Source organism: Pteropus medius, unplaced genomic scaffold, assembly GCF_902729225.1.
Source record: "Pteropus medius unplaced genomic scaffold, Ma_sr-lr_union100, whole genome shotgun sequence".
In the NCBI taxonomy this organism is placed as follows: Eukaryota; Metazoa; Chordata; class Mammalia; order Chiroptera; family Pteropodidae; genus Pteropus; species Pteropus medius.
The window spans coordinates 12486680-12513984 of NW_024349801.1; the positions used below are offsets into that span (position 1 = coordinate 12486680).

The window sequence follows — 27305 nt, forward strand, 5'->3', positions numbered from 1 at the left end:
TCAAAGCCGGCAGCTGCGAGGCCCTCAGCTTCGCATCCAGAAACCGGATTTTGTCCTTCATCTGGACGTCTACGCCGAGTCTCAGCTACCTGAGACCAAAGGGGTGGGTTATGCCTGGCTCAGAACTAGGCTCGAACTAGGGTCCACGTCTTCCTGCACCCGACTGCACGTTTTCTAAACCCAGTGGGGGACACGCGGGCTCAAAAAGATGCTCTCGGGAGGAATGATTTGACCAAGTGCAAATCCGCACTTGTTTTCCACGTGGACTCTGACACGAGCCTCACGTGGTCCGTGTGACGGGTCGGAGTATAGGTCCCGCCCCCGAGCGTCCCGCCCGGAGGTGTGGCCAGGGACGCCGGAAGCGCCCGTGCGGCTCTGCAGACTTTGGGAGCCGCACCCCCTCGGACCATGGCGACGCAGGCGAAGCGCGGGCGGGTAAGTCGCCGGTGGCTAGTGCCGGGCTCACCCCTCTCCCCCGCGCCTCGCGCTGCCCCGCCCGCAGTCGGTTTCGCGAAGGGGCCCCCTCCACTCCCTCCCTCGGGTCACTTGAGGATCTCGGGCCCCCCTCCCCCACCCAAAGCCCTTCCTCCGCGCGCGCCGCCATCGCCCCGCCCCCAGAGAGCTTTCCGGGGCGGGGCCTCTACTGCTCTCGGTTGTGTCAGGTGGCAGGGCCTGTGGGCGCCCGCGACCCGGACCTGGATCCGGTGGCCGGCTTCTTGAGCTGGTGCCGGCGCGTGGGGCTGGAGCTGAGTCCCAAGGTGAGTGAGAGTGGGGATGGAGGTACGGCGGACGGTGGGGCAGAGGGGCGCGGCGCGGACCAGGTCTGATCGACCGCTCCTCCCGCTCAGGTGGCGGTGAGCCGGCAGGGCACGGTCGCCGGCTACGGCATGGTGGCCCGGGAGAGCGTGCAGCCCGGGGAGTTGCTGTTCGCTGTGCCGCGGGCCGTGCTGCTGTCACAACACACCTGCTCAATCAGTGGCCTACTGGAGCGAGGTGGGCATGCCAGCGGGGGTGGGACACCGCGGCGGCCCCGCGGGCCGCGCTAGCAATCTCTCCTGTCTCCCTCAGAACGAGGCGCGCTGCAGAGTCAGTCGGGTTGGGTGCCGCTGCTGCTGGCACTGCTGCACGAGCTGCAGGCCCCGGCCTCGCCGTGGACCCCCTACTTTGCGCTCTGGCCAGAGCTGGGCAGCTTGGAGCACCCCATGTTCTGGTGAGAGCCGTAGGAGGGGCTGGGGAGCGCCGGCATAGTAGTTTGGCTCGACCGCCCTGGCACGCACTAGCCCCGGTAGAGCATGCGAAGGAAATCTGGGTGGGGGTCTCCTGCAGGCCCGAGGAGGAGCGCCGGCGGTTGCTGCAGGGCACAGGGGTACCTGAGGCCGTGGAGAAGGATCTGGCCAACATCCGCAGCGAGTACTATTCCATCGTGCTGCCCTTCATGGAAGCCCACCCCGATCTTTTCAGCCCCCGAGTTCGCTCCCTGGAACTCTACCACCAGCTCGTGGCTCTTGTGATGGCCTACAGGTCAGTGAGCAGACGCTGAAAGGGCCCTTTTCTTTAGAACTGTATTGAGGGACGAGGGGAAAGAACAGCGAACCCCACCCACCTCCAGTATCTCACACTACAATGGGCATTAGCCAAGCTCTCTATGGCAGCTTTCAGGAACCACTGGAGGAAGAGGATGATGAAAAGGAGCCAAACTCCCCTTTGATGGTGCCTGCTGCAGACATACTAAACCACTTAGCCAGTCACAATGCCAATCTGGAATATTCTCCAGTGAGTGGATCCTTCTCAGTTCTTGTCCTTATGTGCATCCATGACTGTGTATTTGATTCAGACCAGCGCCTGTCATTTATTCCAGCCTTGCAATTGGGCTAAGTGGGCTCTAGTCTCATGCTAATGTTTCCTGTATTGTGTGCATTTGCATATTCCAGTGAAATAGTTTGAACACAAACATTTCAAAGCCCTCAAAGAGAGTTGTGTTAACCCTCTGGTGAACTTTATTCCCATCATTTACTTGGTGGTAGAGATTAGCTGCTCTGCAAGGTGCTAGGGAGCCATGATTGTGTTTATGTCAATTCTCTATGTGGAAAGTTCCACGATTCAGGTTTATGAAATTAAAAATTAGGAAATGGCTGTTATTTTTTCATCCTTACCCCCATTTACCTTTCCTACTTTAATCTAGGTTTAATTGTTCGTTGTTGCAGAGATTCACCTAATAAAACATTGAGGCTGACCTTTGACTTTTGTAGGCCTCATCCCTTTCATTCTACAGTACAGGATTTTAACAGGAACTAAAAGTAGACTTTTGGTGGAATAGCACAGCATCAGCCCCACTGCTGAGCTATACCTGCTGGGGGCTCTTCCTAAGAGGGAAGTAACAACCTTCATGGGGCTGGCTTGGGAAGGGCCAGGTCCCAGCTTCTCCCTTCCTCTCCAGAATTATCTTCGGATGGTGGCTACTCAGCCCATTCCTAAAGGCCATGAGATTTTCAACACTTACGGGCAAATGGCCTAACTGGCAGCTGATTCATATGTATGGTTTTGTTGAACCATATCCCAACAATACAGATGACACAGCTGACATTCAGATGGTGACAGTTCGTGAAGCAGCATTACAGGGTGAGTGTCAGATTAATTGTCTTGGATGCTGGCGGATGTACCTGTATCCCTGCCCAGCTGCTGTGCTAAATAGCAGCACTTGCCTCTTTTTTGTAGACTAGGTGCTAGACTAAGGAGAAATTAGGGTACACTCAGTTTTTTCACACTATTACTTTTTATAGGAACAGAAGTTGAAGCTGAAAGGGTCCTGCTGTATGAACGCTGGAATTACTTATGCAAACTGGAGATGGTAGGGGAAGAGGGAGCCTTTGTGATTGGGCGGGAGGAAGTGCTGACTGAAGAGGAACTGACCACCACACTCAAGGTAAAGGGCTGAGAATGGCCATTTAATGCTGAAAATAGCTTAAGTATTTAGAACTAGATAAAGCTATGAGAGGAAAGGTGGGGTGGAGGGAGAGGACACTTAAATGCTGCCAAGTTGGCTTCCCTAAATCAGTTTCAGAAATACACAATAGTATATCCTATTAATAGGGCCTCATGGTTGCTTCTAGGTACTCTGCATGCCAGCTGAAGAGTTCAGAGAGTTTAAAGACCAGGATGGATGGGGAGATGATAAAAAGGAAGAAGATAGCCTGACAATCACAAATATCCCCAAGCTCAAAAAATCATGGAGACAGCTTCTTCGGGACAGTGTTTTGCTGACCCTGCAAACCTATGCTACAGATTTAAAAACCGAGCAAGATTTACTCAGTAACAAGGAGGTCTATGCCAAACTCAGCTGGAGGGAACAGCAGGCTTTACAGGTTCGGTATGGTCAGAAGATGATCTTACACCAGCTGTTGGAACTGACAGGGTAGCAGGTTCCCTGCTGCCTGAAGAACATCCAGGAGAACTTATTCTAAGTTATTCATTGATGCTTGAAAAGGAAGAAAATTAGGATCTTTTGATTATTAAATGCCAAAAGGAAAAAAAAGAACCAAAGGTGGTATGCTAGGATTAACTGAGGTAAGGGTGGTATGTTTATGGATTGGGAACCACTGCTGTCTGTCACCAAGACCAACCAATACATTTTACAGCTGTTTTGTTCTGTTTGAACCAAAGTGAGAACTGCAGTTATGACAGGAATAGGTCTTGTATTTGATGTTTAATAACATGGACTTTGAAAGTAGACCTGCTTAAAATCTGGGTCTCTGAGCAAATTACCTTTTTAAAAAAAGACTGTTTCAAAAGTGTTAGAGGGTTTATATGTAAGTTTTAATTCCTCAGCAGTCGGAAGTTTGCTGTAGATGGCACAACTCACCCTCAGGGAAGAAGAAACCCTAAGATACCATATTCAAGCCCCGCTTAAGATTTCTACTATTTATTTAATCTTGAACCTTTTTGTCTTCGGGCCATAAAACCTGATAGCCATTAAAGGGAAGGCTAAGTATTAAATATATACTTCTTTTAAAAATTATATCAAAATGAGGGAACAGGATATTTAAAAATGGGTGTTTTATAATTATTTAACTATAGAAACCCACTCTCAGAATTTTCCACTAGTGACAAGGAACAGGAAGAAATAAATCACTTTATCGCTTGTTTAAACATGCCAGACTAGTTAGTAGTGGGGAAGATCTACCATTAGCAAGAAGCCGGTGTTCCCCAAAGGCCCCAGGCTTTGCAAGGGTGGGTTGTCCACGTCCCTCCTCACCACCAGCACTGGCTGCTGCTACTGAGAAAGGCACAGTGGACTCACATGTGTGGCATGACTTTTAATGTTTGACTGCAGTATGCACATACATAGAAGAAGTAGGGGAGCTAAAAGCCCAGGAACTAGAAAGGCTACAAAATACAACACATGGACCAATACATTTACAAAACATTCAAAATCCTTACAAAAGGGGCTGTATTGGTCCTTTTGACTTTTGTTCAACTGAGCCTGGGATAATGGAGAGCAATTCATACTATTTGGTTCCCTTTCCTCACAGTTTTACAAGTTATCAGGAGAGATGGGGAGCTTTAGGCCTGGCCTGGTTTCCCTTTATTTTAAAAAGAGCTGTGTCTCACAGGGCCCAAGTGGTATGGTCTCAAGCAGTCAACTATAGATCGGGGGAGGAAGCAAAACAAAAACTCATGGGATTGCAATTGTGAGCTCTACCAGGTTCCCTGACATACCAAATTCTAGCATAACCACATTTTTAAAAACTTTGATTTTCAAGGTCCCCTGTCCTCATTAAAAAAATAAGTTACATAATATTTAAACTGGCTTTTTTGCTATTCTTTGGGACACCAGGAATGTCAGAAGATATGGAGCTATGTCCCCAGACAAGCACATGGTATCAGCAGCTTCTTCAGTTACAAGCTGAGCAGGTACCAGTTTATCTACTTGCCTTGGACACATTTTGCACAAACCCAAGAAGTTCCAGACAAAGGTTTTCTCTGTCATATATTTACACAAGTTCAAAATGATATTCACAGCATCTTCTAAATTTTGGCCAAGAGTCAAAAAATGCATTTAAACTTTGGAACTTGCCCACATAGACAGGAAGCTGACCCAAAGAGTAATTGGGGCAGATACCCGAGAACCAAAGGGCTGAGAACGTCAGGAAAAGCTGAAATGATTCTTCAGCCAGTTTATGAACTTGGGACAGCCAGGCAACAGAGATGAAGTTCCATCTAACTGGCACCGGTCCCTTCCATTACTTGTTGAGCCTGCTTCTGTCCCATGCAGCACTGTGCAACCGACTGGAATAACCTGAAGAAGGGAGACAGTTACAGAAAAGTTCAGGCCTGACAATAGCTTCTGTCTCATTAGCTTTGGCAACTACTACCTTCTAATCACCCACCCTGGCTGGACCCTTCAAATTATTCTCATTCTCCTACAATTAAAAAATTTTAACTTACTTTTCAATTTCTGGGGCACAGTGTACAAACTCGTGGTTCCAGAACTTAAATGCTGGATTTTTAATCAGCTCAATGAAGGTAATAAGAAGACCCCAAGGATGTGGCCTATTTACAATCAACCGTTCCAAGAGAACCCTGGGGAAGGAGAGAAGTTAGTGAATTTACAGAGAAACACATCCGTGACCATTTACCCTTTACTAAAAACAGATTAATCTCTATATTCCATATAGCATGTTTAATGCAAGTGGATTCTAGAATTAGAAAACGTGGGTTTGAATCCCCCTCTTCCTATTACTAAGCCCAGAAAACTAAGTAAGGTAAAATAAAGACAACATAAGATTACATGGTACAACATATTCTAGTGCTACTAGTACATGTATAAATTGGTGTTAATTTTTTTGAATGGCAGTTAGTGATGACCTAGCCAACTGTACCTCTAAATTTACCCTAAAGAATAAAAGATTTTAAGTACAAGGAAGTTTACTATATAATCACAAGATAAGACATTATCATCTAAACATCCAGTAGAAACACCGTTATCTAATTCCCACAAACTATGTCTAGTTTTTAAAGTATTCTCTCACTAGAATCTACCCATTTCCTAATCTCTAATGCTGTGTACAGTCCACGCAATCTGCAGCAGATTCCTAACTATCATTAGGAAAACACAAGTATGACCTTGTTCTGCTTAAAACGTTTCAACATAGAGGTAATGAAGAAAACCATGTCCAAGCTCTTTAACATGGGCTTTAATAAGCCTGTGTGATTCACACTGGTTGAAAGTGCTGCCGCCACCACCTGAGAAAAATTCCCAACCTTCAATCAAAATGCTGGTGCCTTCCGATGAATACTTTATTTCAGCAACGATTATGATTTGTAATTCTCTACCAGTGATATTTTTGTGACCATCAGACTTAATGTAAGAGGGCAGGAACCATGTCCCCCACATCCTACATTTGTAACACACAAAAGATGCTCAGTGAACGCTGAAATGCACAGTAAAACCAAATTCATAAGAGGTACCACTCAGAAGCATCTGAAAAGCAAACCCTCTCTTACCTTGTGATCTGTTCTTGGATAGCTTCAGTGTTGGCCTCTGCAAAGAGATACAGCATGGTGCAGCTGAAGTAGTGAGTGTGGCTATTTGGGTACCGCAGCTGATTTGCAATTGCATTCAAAAAGAGATACCGGCCTAGAAATCAAGAAAGTTCAGCTTAGTGAGGACCTGCTCTGTTAAGGCCAATATGAGAAGAGAAATCATTCCTCACTGGCTAGGGTTTGGATTTCTGATACGGGCTTTCAAATTATCCTGTGTTTCTTAGGTCCTCAAGAATTTTCATTTCTGTGGGTTTTAGCATTTTCCACTTTTAAACTTTAAAAATATATATTAAAAATGGACCTACTGCCTATTAATAACTGCATATTGTTAATAAAAATACTTCCCCCCAAAAATTAGTGATTTATTTCTGCCATGTGTTCAAACTGTTCATGAGTGCAAAAAAGGCAAAGGTATTGTTTTGACCTCTTTCCCCAGGGTTCTCAGACCACACTATGAGAGCTAAACTATATTGGAATAAATATCTATCATCTTAACTGGGTTTGGCTGTCTGCCTCTGCACGATGCTACTCGTGTCTGTAACGTTCTCACAGAGCTTTAACGTGGCCCTCAAGGCTGCCCTCCTTTTTTGCTGCGCTTTGGACATCAGGGTATTCCATTTTGTTAAATCTTGATTTCAAGCTGTCTCAAATCCAAATTCCTTCTACAAATAGGCAAACAGTATATACATACTCAAGATTAACTTGCCTCTCGAGTCCATCACAGAGTTAAAAGTAAACATCCTTCTAAAGTATGTGTGTGTGCTAAAGTGGGCAGGACTGTATAGCTGGTTAGCACCTACTGGGGTCTCTATTACATAAGAATATAGAACACTAAAAGAAATATAGTTCAACCAGACAAGATGCAACCTATAATAGGAATTATTATGTGAACTTTTTGTAGAGCAAGTAAGGAAAGTCTTATTCATTAAAGTTTACACACCTAATATAAACATGATGCCTGATAAATAGGCACCTACCTACAAGTGCTGGGGGAAAGGCAGGCTAACAAAGCAATGTAGCTTAAGCCTATTTTTAAAGATAGGATATTAAAAGGAATATGTTTATTTTCAGACCAAAAAAATAAACCACTGCAGTCATCTACACTGAAAATATTAACTGATGCAGTAAGAATTCTGGAACATTCTTATACTTTTCTGCATTGAGCAGATACTATCTAGTTAAAAATAAAATAACCAGCCAGACCCATGAACACGTCGACAGACCTTTGTCGATTGTGGCTTAATGTATTTTTATGACCGGAATGTGGCAGAAATTACAGAGAATTTAACACTGAGAACTGAGTTAACTTTACTCACCTTCAGTGTCCAAGTCCACAGCCAGGTTCTGGAATATGTCCATGTGAGCCGAGTGGGTGATCGTGCTCATTGAAGGTGTGCTGCCCTTGTTGTGGATGTGTGCAATGGCCTGAGTCCCTACATAGAGCACCAGTGCATTGATGAGCTGGAGGTTGTAGCGATTGCCAGGCTCATTGGACACCTAAATGAACAAAATAGAAAGCTCCTGAAGCTCCTGACTTATCCTCAGAGAACTGATTTGGGCATTTATCTCTAAACCCTTTTTGTGTCTTTGTAGAAAAGGATGAACTGCTCTCAACATCCTTTGTGATTTAAATTTTAGAAAATTTTTTGACTTTGAAGTTATTTAACAAATACACAGTTGCCCAAAGGTTGTGGTTGTGTCCACAAACATTTGAGAACCAAAACTTTAACAGGTACCAGCACAAAATTAAAGTTTATAAAGTCAAAGTATGTACTATCTCAATTATAAAAAAGATGGAGAGGGGTAAAGTTGTGGTCCCTCGGTGAGGAAAGACTGGAAAGAATAACTTTAAGTCATTTTCTACACTGCAAATTAAACTATTCCTTCAGGAAATAGTTAAATAGTTAAAATCTTAGAGGAATGATTACCAACAACAGGCTATTCTTACAGGAAATCAGTACATTCCCTGGTCTCCCCTTCCAAGGTTACTGAGCTTTGTGTGTCACTAGTAAGATGAATTAATAAAATGTACAATCCAGTTAATCTCATCCAATCATCAGAAATGACAGTATGTTTTAAAATCTTTTAATCAGGTTGAAAAGACTAACTCCCAAACAGGCCACATATAAGATATAAGACTGTGCATGGAAAATGCTTTCTCTGAAAGAGCTGAGAGCCAAACCAATTAACCTGTAGGTTGCTGCGCAGATCAGATAGAAAAGTGACCGGTGATCGAGTTTTAAGATAGGAATCCAAATCCTTTTTGAACTGAGGTGGCATCACTCCAGTAAAATTGGTGAGAATCCGGGGCGCAATATTAATTTCACTCAACATATCCACCTGCCACACAGACAAATATAAGAATCACAATCGGAAGCATTCATAGGTGTTAACTGCATATTATATCTCTGCTAGTAAGTGCTAGAATTTTTCCTAAAACTATACATATTCTAAATGCTGAGTGAGCTGCTACTTTTTATCTTTAATTAGAAGAATTGGTATACAAAATGATAGGAATCTCTCATTCTACAGTATATTATCAATGTAAAATAAGGCAGGTTAGGTACCTTTTGTAGAGAGATCTAATTTGACCACTAGTTATTTTGTTCCTGGACTTGAATTTCAAAGTAAGGGTACAGAATGAGACTCCTCACTCACCAAAAGCCCCAGTTTTGGAGAAGACACCCCAGCAGAATAAGACATTATATTTGTTACTTTAAAAAATATTCATGTGAAAGAAGTAGAAAATATGTAAAAATTACAGTACCCATGTCAGGTATGTAAATGGTCTCTTTTCTCCTTGACGTCAATTTAAACAAAACACAAGGACATACATACAAAACACCTGTGAAATACGGGCATTACAAAGGTCTTTGTTCTCCAATTCTGTACCACAGGGGCCCACCCAGCAAATGATTGGTTTGACATCTAGAGGATGAGGTTCTATAAATATAGCTAAGTTTTGTATCAAAATTAATTGAAAATAACAACTAGACAAATACGGGGAACCAATAATGAGCAGCAAAATCATACCCTATCAGGCTTAATAAATAATTGCTTCTCCCCAAAAGCACTCTTATCCAACAAATAACTGTGTGTATGCTGGGGGGTTCAATAGCCCACTTACCAGAGAAAGGACTAAAATATTAAGACATAACTTTATTTTCCTTGAACTGTCTGAAATTTTACCTTCAGATTGGGAGTAAATGGGTCTGGGAGCCTCATGTTTCTTGGGAAGGCACTCAGTATCAGATTTCTTAGCTGGATACAATTAGGTGGGATCACATCACAGAATCCATAATGGTAATCACAAAGGAACTCAGGGAAATCATGCAAAAGAACCAGCAGCACTCTTAAAGTGCCCTATTTAAAACGCAAAACAAAAAGTCAAGAAAACACTGGCTGATTCCACACTAAGAAAACAAGAGTAATATTTTTACTATTATGAATTTAACTCAAAAAAAGCAAAACTATACTTCAATAACAAAGCTACAGGTTTTAATCAATAGTAACATCACAAAATACATCTGGAAATTATGAAAAGCTAGGTGTCAGGTATCAGGAGTTTATAACCTTAAATACATAACATTAGATAACTTTAAATACGTAACGCTAGAAGAGGATGGACAAAAAAATAAAAATGACATAAGCTTCTATCTTCTGAAACTGGGAAAAGAATAGCTAATGAAAACCAAAGAGAAGGGCAGATATCAATTTTTTAAAAAGTACTGAAGTGGGGGTTGGAGGTAATCAAAGTCAGAAATTGTTTCTTTGAAAAGATTAATAAAATTGATAAACCCTAATAAGACAGAGAAAACCACAAAACCAGTATCAGGAATGAAAAAGGACCATCATCAGTACAGGTCCCATAGACATGAAAAATAGTTTGAGAATATTAAGCAATTTTCTGCTAATAAAGTTGACAATTCAGATAAAATATACAAATTAACTGAAAAATACAATTTACCAAACCCCAACAAAAACTCTGAATAGTCCTTTATAATAAAGAAGTTAAAAACGTTGTTAAAACCCTTCCCACAAAGAAACTCCAGGCCTAGATAAGACGGCTTTACTGGGAAATCCTTACAAATATTTAAGAAAAAATTAACACCATTTTCACAATCTTAAGAAAATAGAAAACATTTTCCAACTCTCAATGAGACTAGCATACTGTTGATACCAAAGCCTGATATGAAAATTATACAAAAATCCTAAATATTGAAAATAGAAATCAGTGATATATCATGACCACATGGTCCAGGAATGCAATGGTGGTTTAAGTATTTGAAAATTATTAGAATTACAGCATTAACAGAAAAAAATACATGATCTTGAATGCAAAAGGCATTCAATATAATACCCATTTAATGATTTAGAAACTCTCAGCAAATTATGAATATAAAGGCATTTCCTTAATCAGGTAATGGTATCTGCAAAACAAACAAAACTATAGATTTATAGAAACATAATACTTAATGGTGAATTACTGAAAGCTTTCCCCAAGATCATTAATGAAATGAGCATGCCATTATCACTGTCTTCTATTCAACAATATCCTGGAGTTACTGGCCAGTACAATTAGGCAAAAAGAAAAGCAAATAAAAAACCTACTATTACAGGTAGATGAAATGATTGTGTGTATGTAGAATACCGCGCCCCCCGCCCCACAAAACATACAGATAAACTCTCAGAAAAAGTTTAGCAAGGTGACCGGATATAACGCTGGTATACAAAATCAATTTTTTTCTCTATGCCACCAACCAATAAGAAATAAGAATATTAAAAAGATATTTTTTATATCAAATATGTAGGATTAAATCTAAGGAAAGATATTCAAAATCTTTATGCTGAACACTAACAAAGCATTACAGAGTAAAGTTAAAGACCTAACTCAATGGAGATATTCATGTTCGTGAATTGAAAGGCTCAGTATTATTTAGATGTCTGTTTTCTCCAAACTGATCTACAGATTTAGTGCAATCTCAATCTAAATCCTATCGAGTTTTTAGAAGAGAAACTGATTACAGTTTTTAGGGAAAAACAAAGGTACAGAATAGCCAAAATAATGTTAAGAGAGCAAAGCTGAAGAGGACTTGTACAGGCCTAAGAATAGATCAACTAGAGAGTTATCCATAAACATGTAGTCAATTATTTTGACATAAGTGCCAAATCAATTCAATAGAAAATGAAGGACTTACATGGTGCTGAAAAGCCTTATATTTATTGAGATAAGGGTATAAAGAAGGGGAAGGAAATGTACCTCACATACACAAAAATAAATTAGATCACAGACCTAAATGTAAAAGCCACATTTTAATGGTTTCTTGGGCAGGGGGCGAGGCACACACAGAACAAAATACGATCTGGGAGTAGAAGTTTTTTTTTACATAAGACAAAAAAGGCAACATTTAATGAAAGTTAAAAAAAAAAATAGTAATTTTGACTTAAATTTAAAATGTCCCTTCTTCAATATACCTTACTTTAAGAGAGTAAAGTAAAAAGACAAGCCACAAGACATGTTTGAGTATACATCAACGAAGGGCTTACATCCAGAATATAAAGAATTCCTATCAAAAATAAGAAAAATGCAGATAATCCAATAGAAATTAAGCACAAGACTGGAACCTGAATATCTCAAAAGGAAAATATTTAAATGGCTAATCTATACATAAAAACCTCATTATGAAATTAAGGAAATCCAAACTAAATCCACAATGAGATCTTATTGCACAACTGCCAGAAATGGTTAAAATGAAAAACAGACGATACCAGGTATAAAAAGGATGTGAAAAATGGTAACTCTAATGTGCTGCTGGAAAAGTTAACTGGTATACACATTTTGTTAAAACTGGTAGTACCTACTAAAGTTGAACACATGAATCCCTATGATCGGGTGCTGGTTATGCAAGTATGTTTGGTTTCTGCACTTTTTAAAATGTTATACTTTAAAAGCTTAGTAAAACAAATATTAGGCCACCTCATTCCTAGTTAAAACTTTCAAGTGTTAAATTTGAATTATTTTTAATTACCTTGTAGAGGATTTGCATAGGTTTGGTGAGTTCCACATTTCTAAGGAAAGGTGCTAAATATTTGAATAAATCAATCAGTAGCTGTGCATACATAGGCCATCCCTAAAAGAAAGGAATGTACATAGGTCAGTATATTCAGCTGCTGTTCTGCCACCAAAAAAGATGCCTAAACAACTTATACTGTAACTTCATACTAGTGTAACTAGAGAATACTAATTAAAAGAGAAGCAAAGCTGAAGAGAACTTGTACTGGCCTAAATACCAGTACCTCTCTTAAAGACTCACTGGCATTACAAAAGGAATAAGCATAATTATGGAGATAGTCAGACATGGTTATTTCCAACAAACTGGCTCCAAAAATTCCAAAACATACAGGTCCTTGTGCCTGCCTAAACAGGGGAGGGAAACCTTAAACTGCAGAGAGCAAACAGAAACTGACAGCTAGGTCTGTTTTCTTAATTCCTTCTTTTAATTAAATCCTGGGTCTCAACTGTTTCTTTTCCTGCTCCCAGCTCCTCAAGTCCAGCCTGCTCATCACCATCCAATTATACTAATTATGTTCATTCTTAGATAATTATATTCAATATACTGTGCTGCTCCTCCTGCAGTTCACTTTTCTAACCAAACAAAACTAACTTCATTTAAGGATTATTTCACTTTCTTTTTTGCCAAACACAGAGCACTCACATTTTTCTCTAATTTGAAAGGCCAATCAAGGGTACTCTCTGCAATAGTAATTTATGATCCAATTGCAAGATGACAGAGAAAAACTTCTTATATTAACTGTGTTCACATTTACACTCAAACCTCTTTACTAGAACTTGATCTTAATTCCTTCAAATACAGTGACCAGGGGACTTCTACCTTGAGTGTGAGAGCCTCTAGCACTCAAGAGTATGAAACCGTACAATTGGCAGGTTCCAGAGCTCTATCACCCTGACTTTTACACAGATGTCTACAGAGGTGGTCTAAACTTTCAACTTTTTTTAAAAAGCCTTTAAGAGATTGACATAAGTGGCTCACAGGACACGGAGAAGCAATCAAGGCCCTAATCACTGAGGAATGTATCAGGCAGAGGCAGTCAAGCATTTGTTAATCCTCTATGATTTGATTCCCTGTTAAATAGAAAAATTCCCAACTACACTTGAAGAAGTATAATTACTACTAAATGACTAATAGTGCTAATAAGCCCCAGTTAGTTACAGTCTTCATCTGTAGGAGATAAACTGCAGCCACACCTTCTGCTGTGGCGTATGTGCCAGCATTCTTGCAATAAATATCCGATGGGAGATCAGTTCGAGCCAGGCATACACAAAGCCTGGAGCTTTGGTAGGCCTCAAGATGTGGAATGTATTGCTGAAAGAAGAAAACCTTTGTGAGAAGCACAGTCTAACTTAAATATAGTGAACACATAAATATAAGTAGACAACACGCAAGTTACACCATGAATAAACATGCCTAAACCCCACCAAAGTTCTACTCAAATGTGATTACACTAAACCAGCAATCTTTACTAAGAAATCTCTATTAAATTCAACACTACTCACCAGAAAGCTGTAAGTGTCTGGAAATTAATGGTTTCTAGTACATGCTCAGGTGCATTGAGTTCCAAGAGCAGCATGATAAATATTCGATGGTAGGGAAGCTGCTGAAATTCACTTTGCCGAACATCATGATCCTGTAGGAGAACTCCCACTACTATACCAAGGACCTACAAAGCACAAAGATTAGAGCTCATAAAGCAAGAAGATAATTCACTTACCCCTCTCTATAGTCATGCTTTTTTATCTTGCATTCTTAAGCCACATTAAAGAATATATACTATCTGAACACAAAATTATATGCTGACAGCCAAAGGGGCCATACAATGATTTGATGTGGCCTGCAATTTTGTATGTTTTCTTTGAATTTCAACACCCTCCAACCAGGAAGTATACTCTCCAGATTTCTAAAGCTCTAGAAATCAACAGAGTACATCATATTTTATCACAGTGAAACAATCTAACAACCTAAATTTTCTGGTCTGACATGAAGTTGACAATAGACAAATGGTTTATATTTCTCTTGTCATTCAGTAGATGGGGGCCGGAAAAGGTGTTAGGTTGCGGAAGAACTGTCCTACACGTCACTTAATTTTTCCCACTTAACAGTGAGGAATGTGATAACTTATTTGCAGTTACCCAAGACTGAACTCTAAGTTCATTTTTACACTATTTTAATATTCAAATCTGTAAGAATTCCACTATATAAATCAAAAGAAAACTGTACTTTGTCCCTCTGAAGAAAACCAAGACAACAACTGCAATGTTACTCATGGTATTTGAGTTGCCAATCTGTTATCAGTGGATATATACAGCCACCCCATGCACAGTGATTCTCCATTCAGTGATTCTGTGTATAAGAGCAAATCTTACTAAATATCTTCTAGCACAGTCATTACCAAATATTAACATAATGAAATACATTCTTGTGGGGGGGGTCTCTCAGTTAAGGAATCATACTTTTTCTAAAATTCAACGATTATAGTTACATATTATCTATGAATTTAATTTCAATACAGAAAAGGGTATGTTACAAAATGTTTTGGGGAAGGGATTGGGTCCTTAGGCAAGAGAAGATTTCAGACCTTGTTCAGCAGATTAATCTTTGTGACAGTGTTGGTGGCCTCCCCTGAGTGCTTCACTAGCAGTGCAATGAGTCGAACAAAGGCATCCAGGTTGTGATAGCACTTGGCTCGGATCATGGTGGGATTAGCAGCAGGATTGTGCTGCTGCTCTGCCTGAGCACGGTAACTGATTTCAACACACATTTCAGTACACAGACGAAAGAACCTTGTTATGAGGTCATCAGTCTTCAGGATTCCTTGCTGGTGCATCTACCAAGGGAACAAAAATATAAAAAAATACAATGAGATAATATATACAAATAAATTTTTTCATGCTTAAGAAATAGTCTCATTTATTCCTACTGTCACACTTCCAATTTTTACTTTGTAAAAAAGCTGTCATCAAAATGACTTGTCCATTAAGGACCCCTGACAGAATTCCTCTAGTTTTAAGATTATTAGAGAACAGAGAAGATAGAAATTGGGAAAGATAATAACATGGCAACTCTGAACAGCAGTGCACAGACAAATAATTTGGGCAATTATACAAATTAAACCAATTTTTAATAATTCACAAAAAGTCATATTAAGACACTCTGTCCAAGGTATATTTTCCAAGGAGATTAAATTATATGTATTTTACTTTCTCAAAGAATTTAAGATAATTTCCTCCAAACTGACTTAACGAATACCAAAATTTTTGAAACTTCAACTGCACAAGGAAAATCAAGTAATAATTTGTAATAATAGCCACCCAAAGAAAACACCCACAAATCATACCCAGCTATTTTAATGCAAATTAAGTCATTTTAATGTAAATTAAAATGTAAAGAACAAGTTTTTCTTTTTAAAAGGATAAAGTAAAAATTTTATATGATCTGGAAGTGAAGCAGAGCACAGCAGTTATTTGGCTAGTACGAAAGAATATGAAGACAGTGTAAACAAATATTAAGGCTGCAGAGGGAGGGGTCAGTGCTTACTAAAGAAAGAAACCAAGCCCAGAATGAAAACTTGACTGTAATCTTAGAAAATTTAAAACAATTTAACTGTCCCTTGATAAGTAATATAACAGCTGAACTGACAATCATGTACCCCTAGCCAAGACAGAAGGCCAGTAAAGGGACTTTTGTACACTGAAATCTGAAAAATTTATAGGGGAGAGGAAATGACGACAGACCACTATGATCAAGATGGAACATAAGGAGGAAAGAAAGAATTCTCAAAAGGATGCAACAGGGAATAGAAAGTTTATATAATACATTTTCTTTTTCAAATGGAGAGAGGAAATGAGAGCTAATAACCAGCAGGAAGAGCTGAGACAGGTGCCACCATCCATACCCATGAAACACCGATGATCACAAAAACCAAAATTCTTCCATCCAAATCAGAAATCAAACTATAAACATGCATTAACAGATTTTCATTAGGTATGTTTTTTAATTCCCTGGATTCTTTTAGGGGAGCTACTTAGTATAATTTACTAAGTAACATTCGTCGTGAAAAGCAAATCCAATTTTTAACAACTTCTAAAATTCAAATCAACTCTTCCATATTCAGTTGTCATTTATTTGATAATAGAACTAATTTGTAATCTTTCTTTGGTCTCAGTTTGAAGAAATATAATGGTAAATCTGCAGAAATAAGCAGATCTCTCTCCCTGAACAAACATTACAACAGTTCTACTAAAGGAATTCTAAGGCCAGTTCAGGAAATATATCACTCTTGCCAGCCATGTAATACGATTAGGACACACTGGCCAGGGGGTCTGAATCCCTCATAGTGGCTGAAAGCAGCCAATGAGGATCAAAAACAGAATGCTAAATGGTACTATGGTTCTATTTCTACGTATTTTTCTGTTAATCCTGTTTACAGATATTCCTGCCAAACATAGTTTTTATCTGGGGACCTGTTTCCTAACACTTTAACTCAAAGTTCAATTTAGATCAAAATTTAATGAAAATAAATACTGGAAACTATTTCCCAAAAAGAACTCATTAATCAGTTTTAAGTAGATAAGCTACTTAATTTAGAAAATACAATAAAAAGCTCAACCATTTACAATTTTATTTTGTTTCCTTAATTTTTAAACATGGGCTATTATAACTTTAATTAGCCCATAATCCCATCACTGCTGATTATCAAGCTAATAGAATTACTATATATACCTGACAATGTCATTATTCATTATCTGACCCACTGTATTTTGTAGCTGTGACAATTGAAATGGGAAAAAGAGAACTAAAGGGGAAAGGACAACAGGGAAGGTTGACTTTACTGCTTACTGACCAATGACAAGGAAGCAAACTACCAATTTAACAGTAATGATGATGACATTTTTTGGTTTACATGAGTATGGAGGTAACTGTCTGACCACAGGACATAATACTGAGCTTTAATATTGGAGGCATCACGCCCTACTTATGTTGAATAAAAAGCACCTTTCTTTCCAAAAGCTCTACCTGTCCAACAAACGCAGAGAAAGCTTTGGTACTGTCACGGCCAGCTGCTGCTGAATGGTAGAGATTCACCCATTCCCTCAGAAGGTACTCTGCTTTCTCCCTCAGGCCTGGAGGATCATCATACTCTGAGGCTTGAGAGATCCCAGAATGCATCATAAAGTTAGGGCCTCCATGAGCACGATCAATCATTGCTTCATAGTTGGATCGCACTACTTCCATCAGCTGGGGCAATCTAGTACAATAAATCCAGAGTGAAAATCAGTCTACTCATGGTCGGGATTTCAGACACACAATTGGACAATTTGCTTATTTAACAGAAACCACAAGAGTGATGACCACTTTACCATTTCCATATTTAAACAAAACTATCCTTGGTCTCTTTATTATCTGTTTACTCATGAGGACATAATATGCAAATGACCAACCTCAGTTAAACCACTTCTTGACCAAAAAATGGTGCCCACTGAAATGGATCTGATGTTCATAGTCAAGAAGTATTCACTGCAAATGCAATGCCTACTATATGCCATGATTTACGTTATTTACTTCTCGACAGTTCTTTGAGATATTAGTTCCACTCTATATAAGAAACAGGCTTAGGGAGGTAAATCAACTTGCCTAAAATCAGAGAGATTTTAAGTGGCAGAGCCAGGACTTAAACACAAGACTGACACAGAGTCTCAAACTACATAAACTGCTCTACAGCAAGAAGGCTTGGCAGTTAGTTAAGCTTTCATATTTCAAGAGACAATGTTAGGGCTCACTAAAGCTTCCCATATGTTGTAGGTAAAGCAGTTTAACAGGTAATGTTAGTAAGTCTGCACATTCATTTCTAAAGCTTTCTTAGACTGCTGAATATACACAAATCCTAAGCATTTCATCCTCACCCTTCTGGAGCATTGCCTCTGGAGTGAGCATTAATTCTCATGAGGGTTTCAATGGTGTGGAACAGATCTGCCTCAGTAATATGGGCAACACTCCTTTCATCCACCAGCAGGATTTTTACCAATTGCATAGCAAATGCCACAGCCATGTAGTTTAAACCATTCTCCATTGACTGGCAACACAGAAAGCGCAATGTCAGAAAGACAAGTTACAGCAAACACTTCCCAACTACCAGAGTCCCTTTACCCGTTTAAGTAAACTCCTTCCATACCTGAGCTAGGTGAAGATCATACTGCTGCATATTAACCAAATGATTGCGAATTAGCAACTCCACTGCCTCCACATTATATTTATATTCATCTCGACATTCAATTAGGCACCTAGAAAAAAATCAATGTTTATTTATATAGGCTTAACCATACTGTATCAAGTAAAATACAGAGCCCATTTTATTCAGTGGTAATTAATCTGTTCCAAACGAAGGATGTCTTGAGAACCAACTACAAATCAGTGTCCAAGACTCAGCCAGTAACGCAGGACAGTCCTGTGTTAAAACTCAAGCTTTGCTTTCAAAGCCTAGAAAACAAAGCGTTCCATTTAAGACATTAAAGCATTTATTTATATATGAACAGTACCTGCTATAAAATCAGTGAAATCTTTTAAAACCAATGATCATAGTAAAAAAAATAAAATAAAATAGGAAGACCAGATGTTGTGGGCATAAAAAAAAAAAAAAATTAAAAATAAAAATAAAGCCAACGATCTACAATTTATTCTCCAAAGCAAAGTACTGGTTTTCTGTATCAGTCATGGGCATCAAATGGAAAAAGGACAACCATACAATAACTAGAAATTCCAAACATCCCGAATTCATCTTCCAGAAAAACAGAGAAACCTTTGGACCTAAACAAGGCCATGTATGTCAGAGGGCAGTCCAATTAAGTATTACTCATCTAAGATGGTTACTGACCTTGTGATCTGTTTGTTACACCACGGAGACCCATATGCACGGCCATCTTGAAGAGCTTTTAAGACCAAGAGGTGGCATTCCCTATAGCGCAGCAGCAGATCAGCATCAGCACCACTTGTGGCATCTAGTAAGCCCTCTACAGCCTATAGGAGAAAAAGTGTTCAGAACCATGAAAAATATACTCAGCCCAACTATCAAAGCCAAAAACCAAAACTTAATGCCAACTACAACATACCTTCCTAAGGCCTCAAGTTCACAATACTTCCATCACTCAAATCCTTTTCACTTACCTAACACAAACACTCTCTAAGTTCTATCTAATTTATGCTCACTCTGTGTTCTTTACTTTTATAAACAGTTCTACTGTTCCTTCATAGTCAAAACCCAATGCTCCCAACTTACTCCACACCCCATTACCCAAGTACTTGGATCAACCTGTCCCTCAAAATCTAAAGGGCAATCTTTTAAAGTTTCTTAAATAGTATTTCCAGAAAATCTTACCTTAATGGAAAAAAAAAAAAATTTTCCTACTTTACCACTTGAAACTGTCACAATTATATTCTACTGCGGCGAAAATCAGCTGCTTATTACAGAACAGAACTTACTTTATATTAATATTTAAAATCTTAAGCATAACTTAAGTAGATGATGTTGCAAGTCACTGGATACTTACAAATCTAGTTTCTTCTAAAAGTAACAGTTTAAGAACCAACCTTCTGGAGCAATCCAAGAGCAGCTATGGCATCCCGAGAGTTTCGAGATAATACTACAACCTCCAAAAGACTTCTCAGAGCCTGAGCTTGAGGGTTCATGGCCAATGTTGGTGGGATGGCATGTAGGTGCTGCTCCAGTTCTGTAATGCACTTATCATAAATTTGAGCTACATCATCTGTTGCCCAAGCTTGCTGTTTTAGAGAAGAAAAAAACCGGAAAAAAAAAAAAGTAAACAAAAAATTTTTTATTGGCACATACAGCAATTGAAAAGTCTATTGGTATGTTTCCTCTCCTTATTTTTTTTCATCAAAACAAGGAGAGATTCTTCCATTCTCCTTTCTGGACTATTCAGTCTTAATGACATTAGATAGGGGGGACAGTGAAGGGCAGGCATGGGGGAGAAGTATTTCACTTGATAGTGGAAAGCCTGGTAGATACCAACACAGTCCAGTGATGAAAGAGCATAATAAATAATGAAACAGGCTGAATCCAGCATCACTTGTGGCATCTAATAATCTCTTTACAGCCTATGAAAGTAAGAAATCAAAACCATGGAAAGTATAGTGCTCAGTCCAACTGTCAAAACCTGATAGGATAAAATAAGAACACAGCATTGTTTTCTGTGATATTCCTCAATCTATTCACAAGAACATATTGGAAAAACCCAAATCAGCTAATTCTAGAAAATAACTGGCCTACAATCTGCAAAACTGTCAAGAAAAATGAGAAAAAACTGAGGAGCTGTACTAGACTGATCTGAGGGACAAATAAATGAAATGTGAGATTCTGAAAAAGGTCCTTTTACTGTTAAAAGATAATATTGGGACACTCAGTAAAATAAAACTTGAATGAAGTCTAAGGATTAGATGGTATTAACCTATCAGTGTTAACTTTCTGGTTTCAATGGCTGTACTATGGTCACATAAGACAGTGTTTTTGTAGAAAACGCAGACCAAAGGATTCAAGAGCGATTGGTTCATCAAGGTCAGCACTTTATGTTCAAATAGTTCAGGGAAAAATGTTTCCTCCTACAATTTCAACTTTTCTGTAAATAACTGCTTCAAATTTTTAGGAAACATTTCTACTTAAAAAAAAAAAAACCAGCAAAAAACAAAACAACCAGGGAAGCCATGTAAATTCCTCTAATTAGGCCGAACATGAGCATTAAAATAACCTCACAAAAAATTCCCCTTAAACTCCAGGAAGCAAGTGACAGATTAACTGACAAAAACATTCAAATTAAACTGTAAAACTCAATTTAATCCACGACAAGTATTTACCTTCATAGGCTGAGCTAAAAATCCCGTGGGCTGACTTAAATCATTAGTAGGCAAGAAGCCAGGCACATTGCGTGCAAATTCTTCATAAACAGCCAGCTGCTTTGGGTCCACACCACCAACCTTGGAAGAAGAAAACCAATTGTGACAGGATCCTCTTCACAATCAAAGGAAAATTTTTTTGAAAGTGGAAAGTTTGCATGGAAGTAAGCACAGGGGTTCTGAGAAGGGACACAGGAGTCATTAAGATGTGTAACAGCATGACTGAATACGCATGTGTGTGCACACGCCGTTTCACACTTCCCTGAATCCTGTCAGAGTCACCCTCATTTATAAATTCGGTAAGAGTTTTTCCACTGGAAAAATGCCTCTGATAGGACCACACTACTGCAATTCTCCAATGGAGCTGATAGAAATGATTAGATTTTTTTTAGCATCTTATCACTGATGAGCAACTAGCAATAAAAGCACAAGTGCCAGAAGGAAAGATCAAGCTGGGAAACATAAAACTAACAGGCATATGAACTCTTTACAGTAATAGCACTTCAACAACTGGGAGCAGGGTGGGCAGGGAGCACATCTAAGCTCTATCCATACCTTCTCCACAGGTTGCCTTTACACGAAACGCTACTAAGGTGAGAAGCCTTCTCTGAAACAACATTTAACCTCACTGTCCTAGTCCTGGTGAGGAGTTGAAGCAACAAGAACAGAAAGAAAACAGATGGGGCAAGAAGAGACACAGCCCCCAATTCTCACTTTCAATCTGATTTGCTCTGGCATCCGCTCAGCTTGGTATGTTAACACAACAGGATCACAGTACCTGCGCCCTTCTTGCCTAGCATGTTTTCTCAGCTCAAATTCCTGCAAATGAAAAAAAGTCACTGAGGTTCTTGTTATGAGGTACTTTCTTAAACAGGAAACAAAAAACTTAAAAGGCAAACGCTAAACACTTACAGTTGCTAATCTCTTGTCCATCTCAGGGCCTGCTTTTTCTACTGCAGTCTTCTGAATAAAACAGCAGGCTAATTCACAATTGTCCTGAGCTAACTGAGCAGCTGCCTGATCCATCATTTCCCTTTGTTGTGGGGATGCAGTCTGTTGGGAAGAAGAGAGACGAAAGAAAAAGATTTAAAGCTTTCTGTGGAAGGACAAGACCAAGAAGGTAATAAATGCAGTGCTTAGACAAATGAAGTTTAAAAGTTCTCACTGTACTTATGACTCACTGGCTGTGACCATGATATAGTCTAACAATCCTCTTCATCTGTACATAAAAATACCACTCACCTGAAATATCTTAACCATACTGTTGTGAAGACAGTGAACAAATATGAAAACAGGAAAGGCATTATTAAGTGTGATACCTGAGACCTAAAATTAATATAATTGAGTTATTTGAAGAGTATACACTTATATGTGGACACATATAAAGTCATTTTAAACATTTTATACTGTCTTACTCAAGTGCTTCAATCTAAATTCTTCATGGTAAACAGAATCAAGGTTATTATTAATGTATGCATTTTTTAAAAATCTTTCTTTAAATCAATAAACAAATATTTAGGTATCTACTATCTGCCAAATACTGTGTTGAAGATATAATAGTGAGCAAAAACGGACATGATGCTTTACCTCTCAAGATTTACAATCTAAGAGAAAGACATCAAACAAATATTGTGACAGAGTTAAGTGAAAACACAAAGAAAAACTTTCAGACAAGCAGTTAATGAGTTTTGTACTACAGCAAGGAAATAATCAACTTACACGAAGAGCTGAGGCAAAACTGTTTTTCAGATTCGTAGATATGCTCATGAGCAAAGGTTCCCTGCAAGTAATCATAGCCATGCCAGCTGTCAAGTTACGCATCATGTGATGAGCTGCTATTCGCATTCGAGATTCCTCAGAATCCAGGGCAAAATCCTTCCTGACTATTTGCTCACAAGTAGTCATGGCAATCTTAATTGATCGATCCACCACAGGATGGACCAACTCCTGGACAGCCCGTTCAATCGCTTGACGTACACACTGCTTCAACTGCGGATGGGCCTGAAACAAGGGAATCTATGTAGGAAAAAAACAAGTTATGTCAACAGCTTGTTTAAATAAGACAATTCAATTTTCACCGGTAATCACACCCATGATTTTGGAATTGCTTCAAGGTTAACTATTAACTACCAATTTCCACTTTAACCAATAAAAAGCTCAAGAATCAGGAGCTGGGCTACAAAGAGAGAGTAGTATTCAGTATATACCTTGTGATGCATAATATGTCTTTGATTTTTTTCAAAAGTCTAAGTTTAATGGGCAAAATTGTTCAATACAACATGCATTACCTGATTCAAGACACACTACCTGCTCAGGTAAAATTGTGGCTTAAGTACTCTTAAAGTAACTTCTTTAACAGCTTAGAGAAATACAAAAAGAATCAAGTTTACAGAGAAAATGCTTTCTATGCAACGTATTGCTACGAATAAGTCCTTAAAATAGCAAGCATTTTACATTATTGTAAACTGAAGCCTTTTGCTCCATTTGAAAAACTGTTTCCAATCTTTTCTCTGGTATAAAATATGCCCTAAAACTCAGTCTCTTTAACTTAATTGCTAAGAAATTTTTAAAATATTAATGAAGAACACACAAAAGTATTCAGATTACTGGGAGTTATATAAAGGGGAATCACGATTTCTAGATCTAGGTTTTTCCTTCAGATACTAAGCACCACATTTATAGAAAAAAAGGAAGGCCAGTTTAAAATGATCTCTTTGAAATCATTTTAAGTCCTTTAAATACAAAAGTTCAATGGATTAATGTTACGCTTGTATTTGTGAACATTGTTTTCCAAAAGCAAAGACCATGAAAATTCCACATATCTGATTCTGAACTAAAAAATGTTAAGCATACTAAAAGACTGAAGATAACCAATTGTCAATCTGAATATACACAGTAAAATACTGCCTTTAAGTAAATAAAAAGGATTGATGAGAAGTTATTTATCAGTTTAGACCAGACTGCCTCCCAGAACCAGGCCACAGAAAGATAACTTAAAGATTGAAATCCCACTTCCAGACTCTGACCTGGAGTTTTCATATATATACATGAAATCAGCTCAGTTCCAGCTATCTGAGAAAAAAAAAGTGGCTTAATGCAAGGGTAATGTGACATGATAATGAAAATAAAGAGCAAAAAAGCTATGGATCTTCTGATCTGTGTAAAGGAATTCTTGGAGATTGTGATTATATTGCCAGTTGTCTTATTTTTAATATCATGGGTTTGGACATGCGGTAACTATATATTATGTCTAGTCACAATGACTATTTTTAGAGCAGAAAAAAAATCCCAGCTATACTACCATAGCTGTTCCTAATCTCTGGCTCTCTGTACAGAAGCTTACAACCTAGGACTCCACAAAGAAGGAGATAGCGGAAGGCCAAGTGACCAGTTTACCCAGTTACAAAACAGAGGTGGGGGACGGTATGGTGTCTACTTACTGTTGGGTTTAGAGTAATGTGTGGTGCCAGGCCTGCGAGGGAATAGACATTGATGTCATGGTAGCTGTACTGTGGCTGTGGTGGAACCGTGGCTGTACAGGTGGTACTGGTAGCTGGTGTCGTAGAAGTTGCTAAATGTAAAGAGATAACAGCTAATAAAAAAAGCATATTTCCTGACCTTACTATAAAATTATCAGGATATCGAGCAGCTTTTATTTTAGTAAACTAATAGGATTGGGGGGCCATTGGTCGAGGGTGGCACAGGTCACATCTTCCCTATCCTGAATTATAAGGGACATTCTGTGTGGGATTTAAAAAAACAACAACAACAGAGATTTGAACAAAGCATGTAAAACTATGTCAGTGGCAGTGCCCATTAGCATGGAAAACAATTAAGGGGTCATGCCATATTAGAAGGCCCAAATCTTGTTGGATCATTCTTTATTATAAGTGAGTATTTTCAACCTAGGCTGTTCCCTGGGTCATCTGGGGATTCTTAGCTACTGAGGGCTCAGCAAGAAAAGCTGGTTTATTCTAACCATACCTCCCAAATCATTTGTTCAACACCACCTCTATAGCCCCCACACTTCCAATCCTCTTGACCCAAGTAAAATAATCCCCTCTCAGGGCTAGGGTCTAGCTGGTCTGGCCATTCTCATATTTGAGGAATAACACAGACTGTCATGCCATGGATTCTGAAATCTCAAACAATATAAAAAATAACCCGGCATAATTAAGAATACAATATAAATTACTCAGATAGATTCTAATACAGTAAGACAATGCCTAGATATTGCTAACATTTCCTTAATAATTTAGAAAGCTCACCAAAAAATATACAAAGTTTCAGCACCACATAACGTAGAACAATTACAACTTGCCATATTCATGGAGATATACCATTTAAGAGAACATTTTAAGTGCAGATCTAGCTAATTATCACACTTACTTGTGGTTGTGATGGGAGGGAGTTCTTCTGGCTGTTTGACATCTTTCTTTGGAGCAGAGAGTTGCTCATCTAAGTTCTTTAGGCGATCTTTATCCTTTAGGAGGTTTCCAGGTTTTAGCTCATTGATGTCTAATGCAAGGTTCTTGCAGAGGACCTCAATCTCAAACTTCAAGTTTAACTGAATAATTCCAATATTCAATTAGAATTTTAAAAATAAAAATTTGGTTTTATTCATAACATACACTATTCTTACCCAATTATTACAGTGTTACTTTCCCCAAAATACTCTACTTTTCCTGTAAATTTTAATAACGTCAAGGCAGAGAATATTCTAAAGAATAAAGAAGCAACAAATTTACCTTTAAGTCATGTTCCTGATGTAGCTCAGCTAATACATTCATAATTGCCATTGTCCAGGGGTTGGGTGGCCTAAAAACCTAAAGAAAAGCTATTATGTTAAGCTGGCCCCAAAATCACTTTAATTTGTATTATTTAAAACAGTTTAGCATTTATACTTATGTGGCCATAACAAAACCCCTAGCCTTCCCATCTATATCATATTTCAGTAAAAAACCAAAACCCAAAATCACCTATTAGAATCAGTCCTATAATTCTACTTAACCGTTCATATTGGAAATCCAAGTTTACCTGAGAAAAACTGATTGAAGCAGAGCTATGTTCATAAGAACTAAGGATATAACCTCTTGACCTTGTGCTGAAACAAACTCTTAAAATTTAGCCATTGATAAAATATTAAAATCTACTCACCACACTACGAATGCTAGACTCTAAGACTTTGGCAACAAAGGGCACTACATAGAGCAATTCTTGCTGTCCTTTAACATAAGCCTCTAGCAGCAAAGATTTCACATCCAAGTCCTAGAATTAAAAAATATATATATTTTTAAAGCTGGTAATATACTTCAAAACCCCGTACGAAGTACCCAAAGAAAGGAATCCTATTAAACTCATCCTCAAAATAGTAATCAATATAATATCTGACCCCTGCCTCACAGAAAGGAAGTAGTGACAATCATACTTCAGTGGCTTTCATTTATTCTGCTAAACATTGGGACCATGAATGAGAATGCAACTGGGGATTTAAAACATGGGCCAAACTCTTACAAACATCTAATAAGCATTAAAATAGCCCCAAATAAAGTCAAGACTTCTAGACACAATATGCTGTAAACATAACATGAACATTCTCAAGTTTTACATGAACCTTTAGCTGTAACTTACAGTATGTAAGATGGGTTTATTTTTAGCTAGTGTAATCATTCCCAGCCAATGTCCCAAGTTCTTCAGCAAAGAACGATCTGAGAAATTGGCTGCAGCTTTATCAGAGGTCAGGAGAACCTGAAAAATATAGAATTAAAAGTATGAAAATGA

At 38.7% G+C, this 27305-nt stretch overlaps 2 protein-coding genes across 8 annotated transcripts in view; one reads left to right on the forward strand and one right to left on the reverse strand.

Moving 5' to 3' along the window:
• The first annotated feature begins 323 nt into the window (after positions 1 to 323).
• On the forward strand, positions 324 to 3416 carry SETD6 (SET domain containing 6, protein lysine methyltransferase). Its single transcript, XM_039888858.1, is given in 10 exon segments — positions 324 to 435; positions 663 to 758; positions 849 to 993; positions 1069 to 1210; positions 1327 to 1521; positions 1653 to 1773; positions 2438 to 2512; positions 2514 to 2619; positions 2781 to 2923; positions 3111 to 3416. Coding segments are annotated over 10 exon segments (1356 nt in total). The 5' UTR covers positions 324 to 408.
• An 882-nt stretch (positions 3417 to 4298) lies between these two features.
• The window catches only part of CNOT1 (CCR4-NOT transcription complex subunit 1), an 81683-nt gene continuing 58676 nt past the window's right edge, over positions 4299 to 27305 (reverse strand). For 2 of the 7 annotated variants that reach the window (XM_039888852.1, XM_039888854.1), the window contains 24 exons: positions 27156 to 27272; positions 26682 to 26792; positions 26273 to 26350; positions 25914 to 26091; positions 24965 to 25095; positions 23244 to 23540; positions 22437 to 22577; positions 22239 to 22343; positions 21486 to 21605; positions 20205 to 20396; positions 19492 to 19634; positions 18793 to 18901; positions 18524 to 18693; positions 17616 to 17868; positions 15199 to 15447; positions 14120 to 14283; positions 13811 to 13928; positions 12573 to 12674; positions 9733 to 9906; positions 8734 to 8883; positions 7860 to 8040; positions 6505 to 6637; positions 5446 to 5580; positions 4301 to 5296 (listed from right to left, as the gene is read on the reverse strand). In XM_039888852.1, coding sequence (XP_039744786.1) covers positions 5218 to 5296; positions 5446 to 5580; positions 6505 to 6637; positions 7860 to 8040; positions 8734 to 8883; positions 9733 to 9906; positions 12573 to 12674; positions 13811 to 13928; positions 14120 to 14283; positions 15199 to 15447; positions 17616 to 17868; positions 18524 to 18693; positions 18793 to 18901; positions 19492 to 19634; positions 20205 to 20396; positions 21486 to 21605; positions 22239 to 22343; positions 22437 to 22577; positions 23244 to 23540; positions 24965 to 25095; positions 25914 to 26091; positions 26273 to 26350; positions 26682 to 26792; positions 27156 to 27272 — 3630 coding nt within the window. In that variant the 3' untranslated portion in view covers positions 4301 to 5217. Of the gene's footprint in view, positions 5297 to 5445; positions 5581 to 6504; positions 6638 to 7859; positions 8041 to 8733; positions 8884 to 9732; positions 9907 to 12572; positions 12675 to 13810; positions 13929 to 14119; positions 14284 to 15198; positions 15448 to 17615; positions 17869 to 18523; positions 18694 to 18792; positions 18902 to 19491; positions 19635 to 20204; positions 20397 to 21485; positions 21606 to 22238; positions 22344 to 22436; positions 22578 to 23243; positions 23541 to 24964; positions 25096 to 25913; positions 26092 to 26272; positions 26351 to 26681; positions 26793 to 27155; positions 27273 to 27305 lie in introns of all 7 variants that reach the window. The other 5 variants (XM_039888857.1, XM_039888855.1, XM_039888851.1 and 2 more) reach the window with 4 other exon arrangements.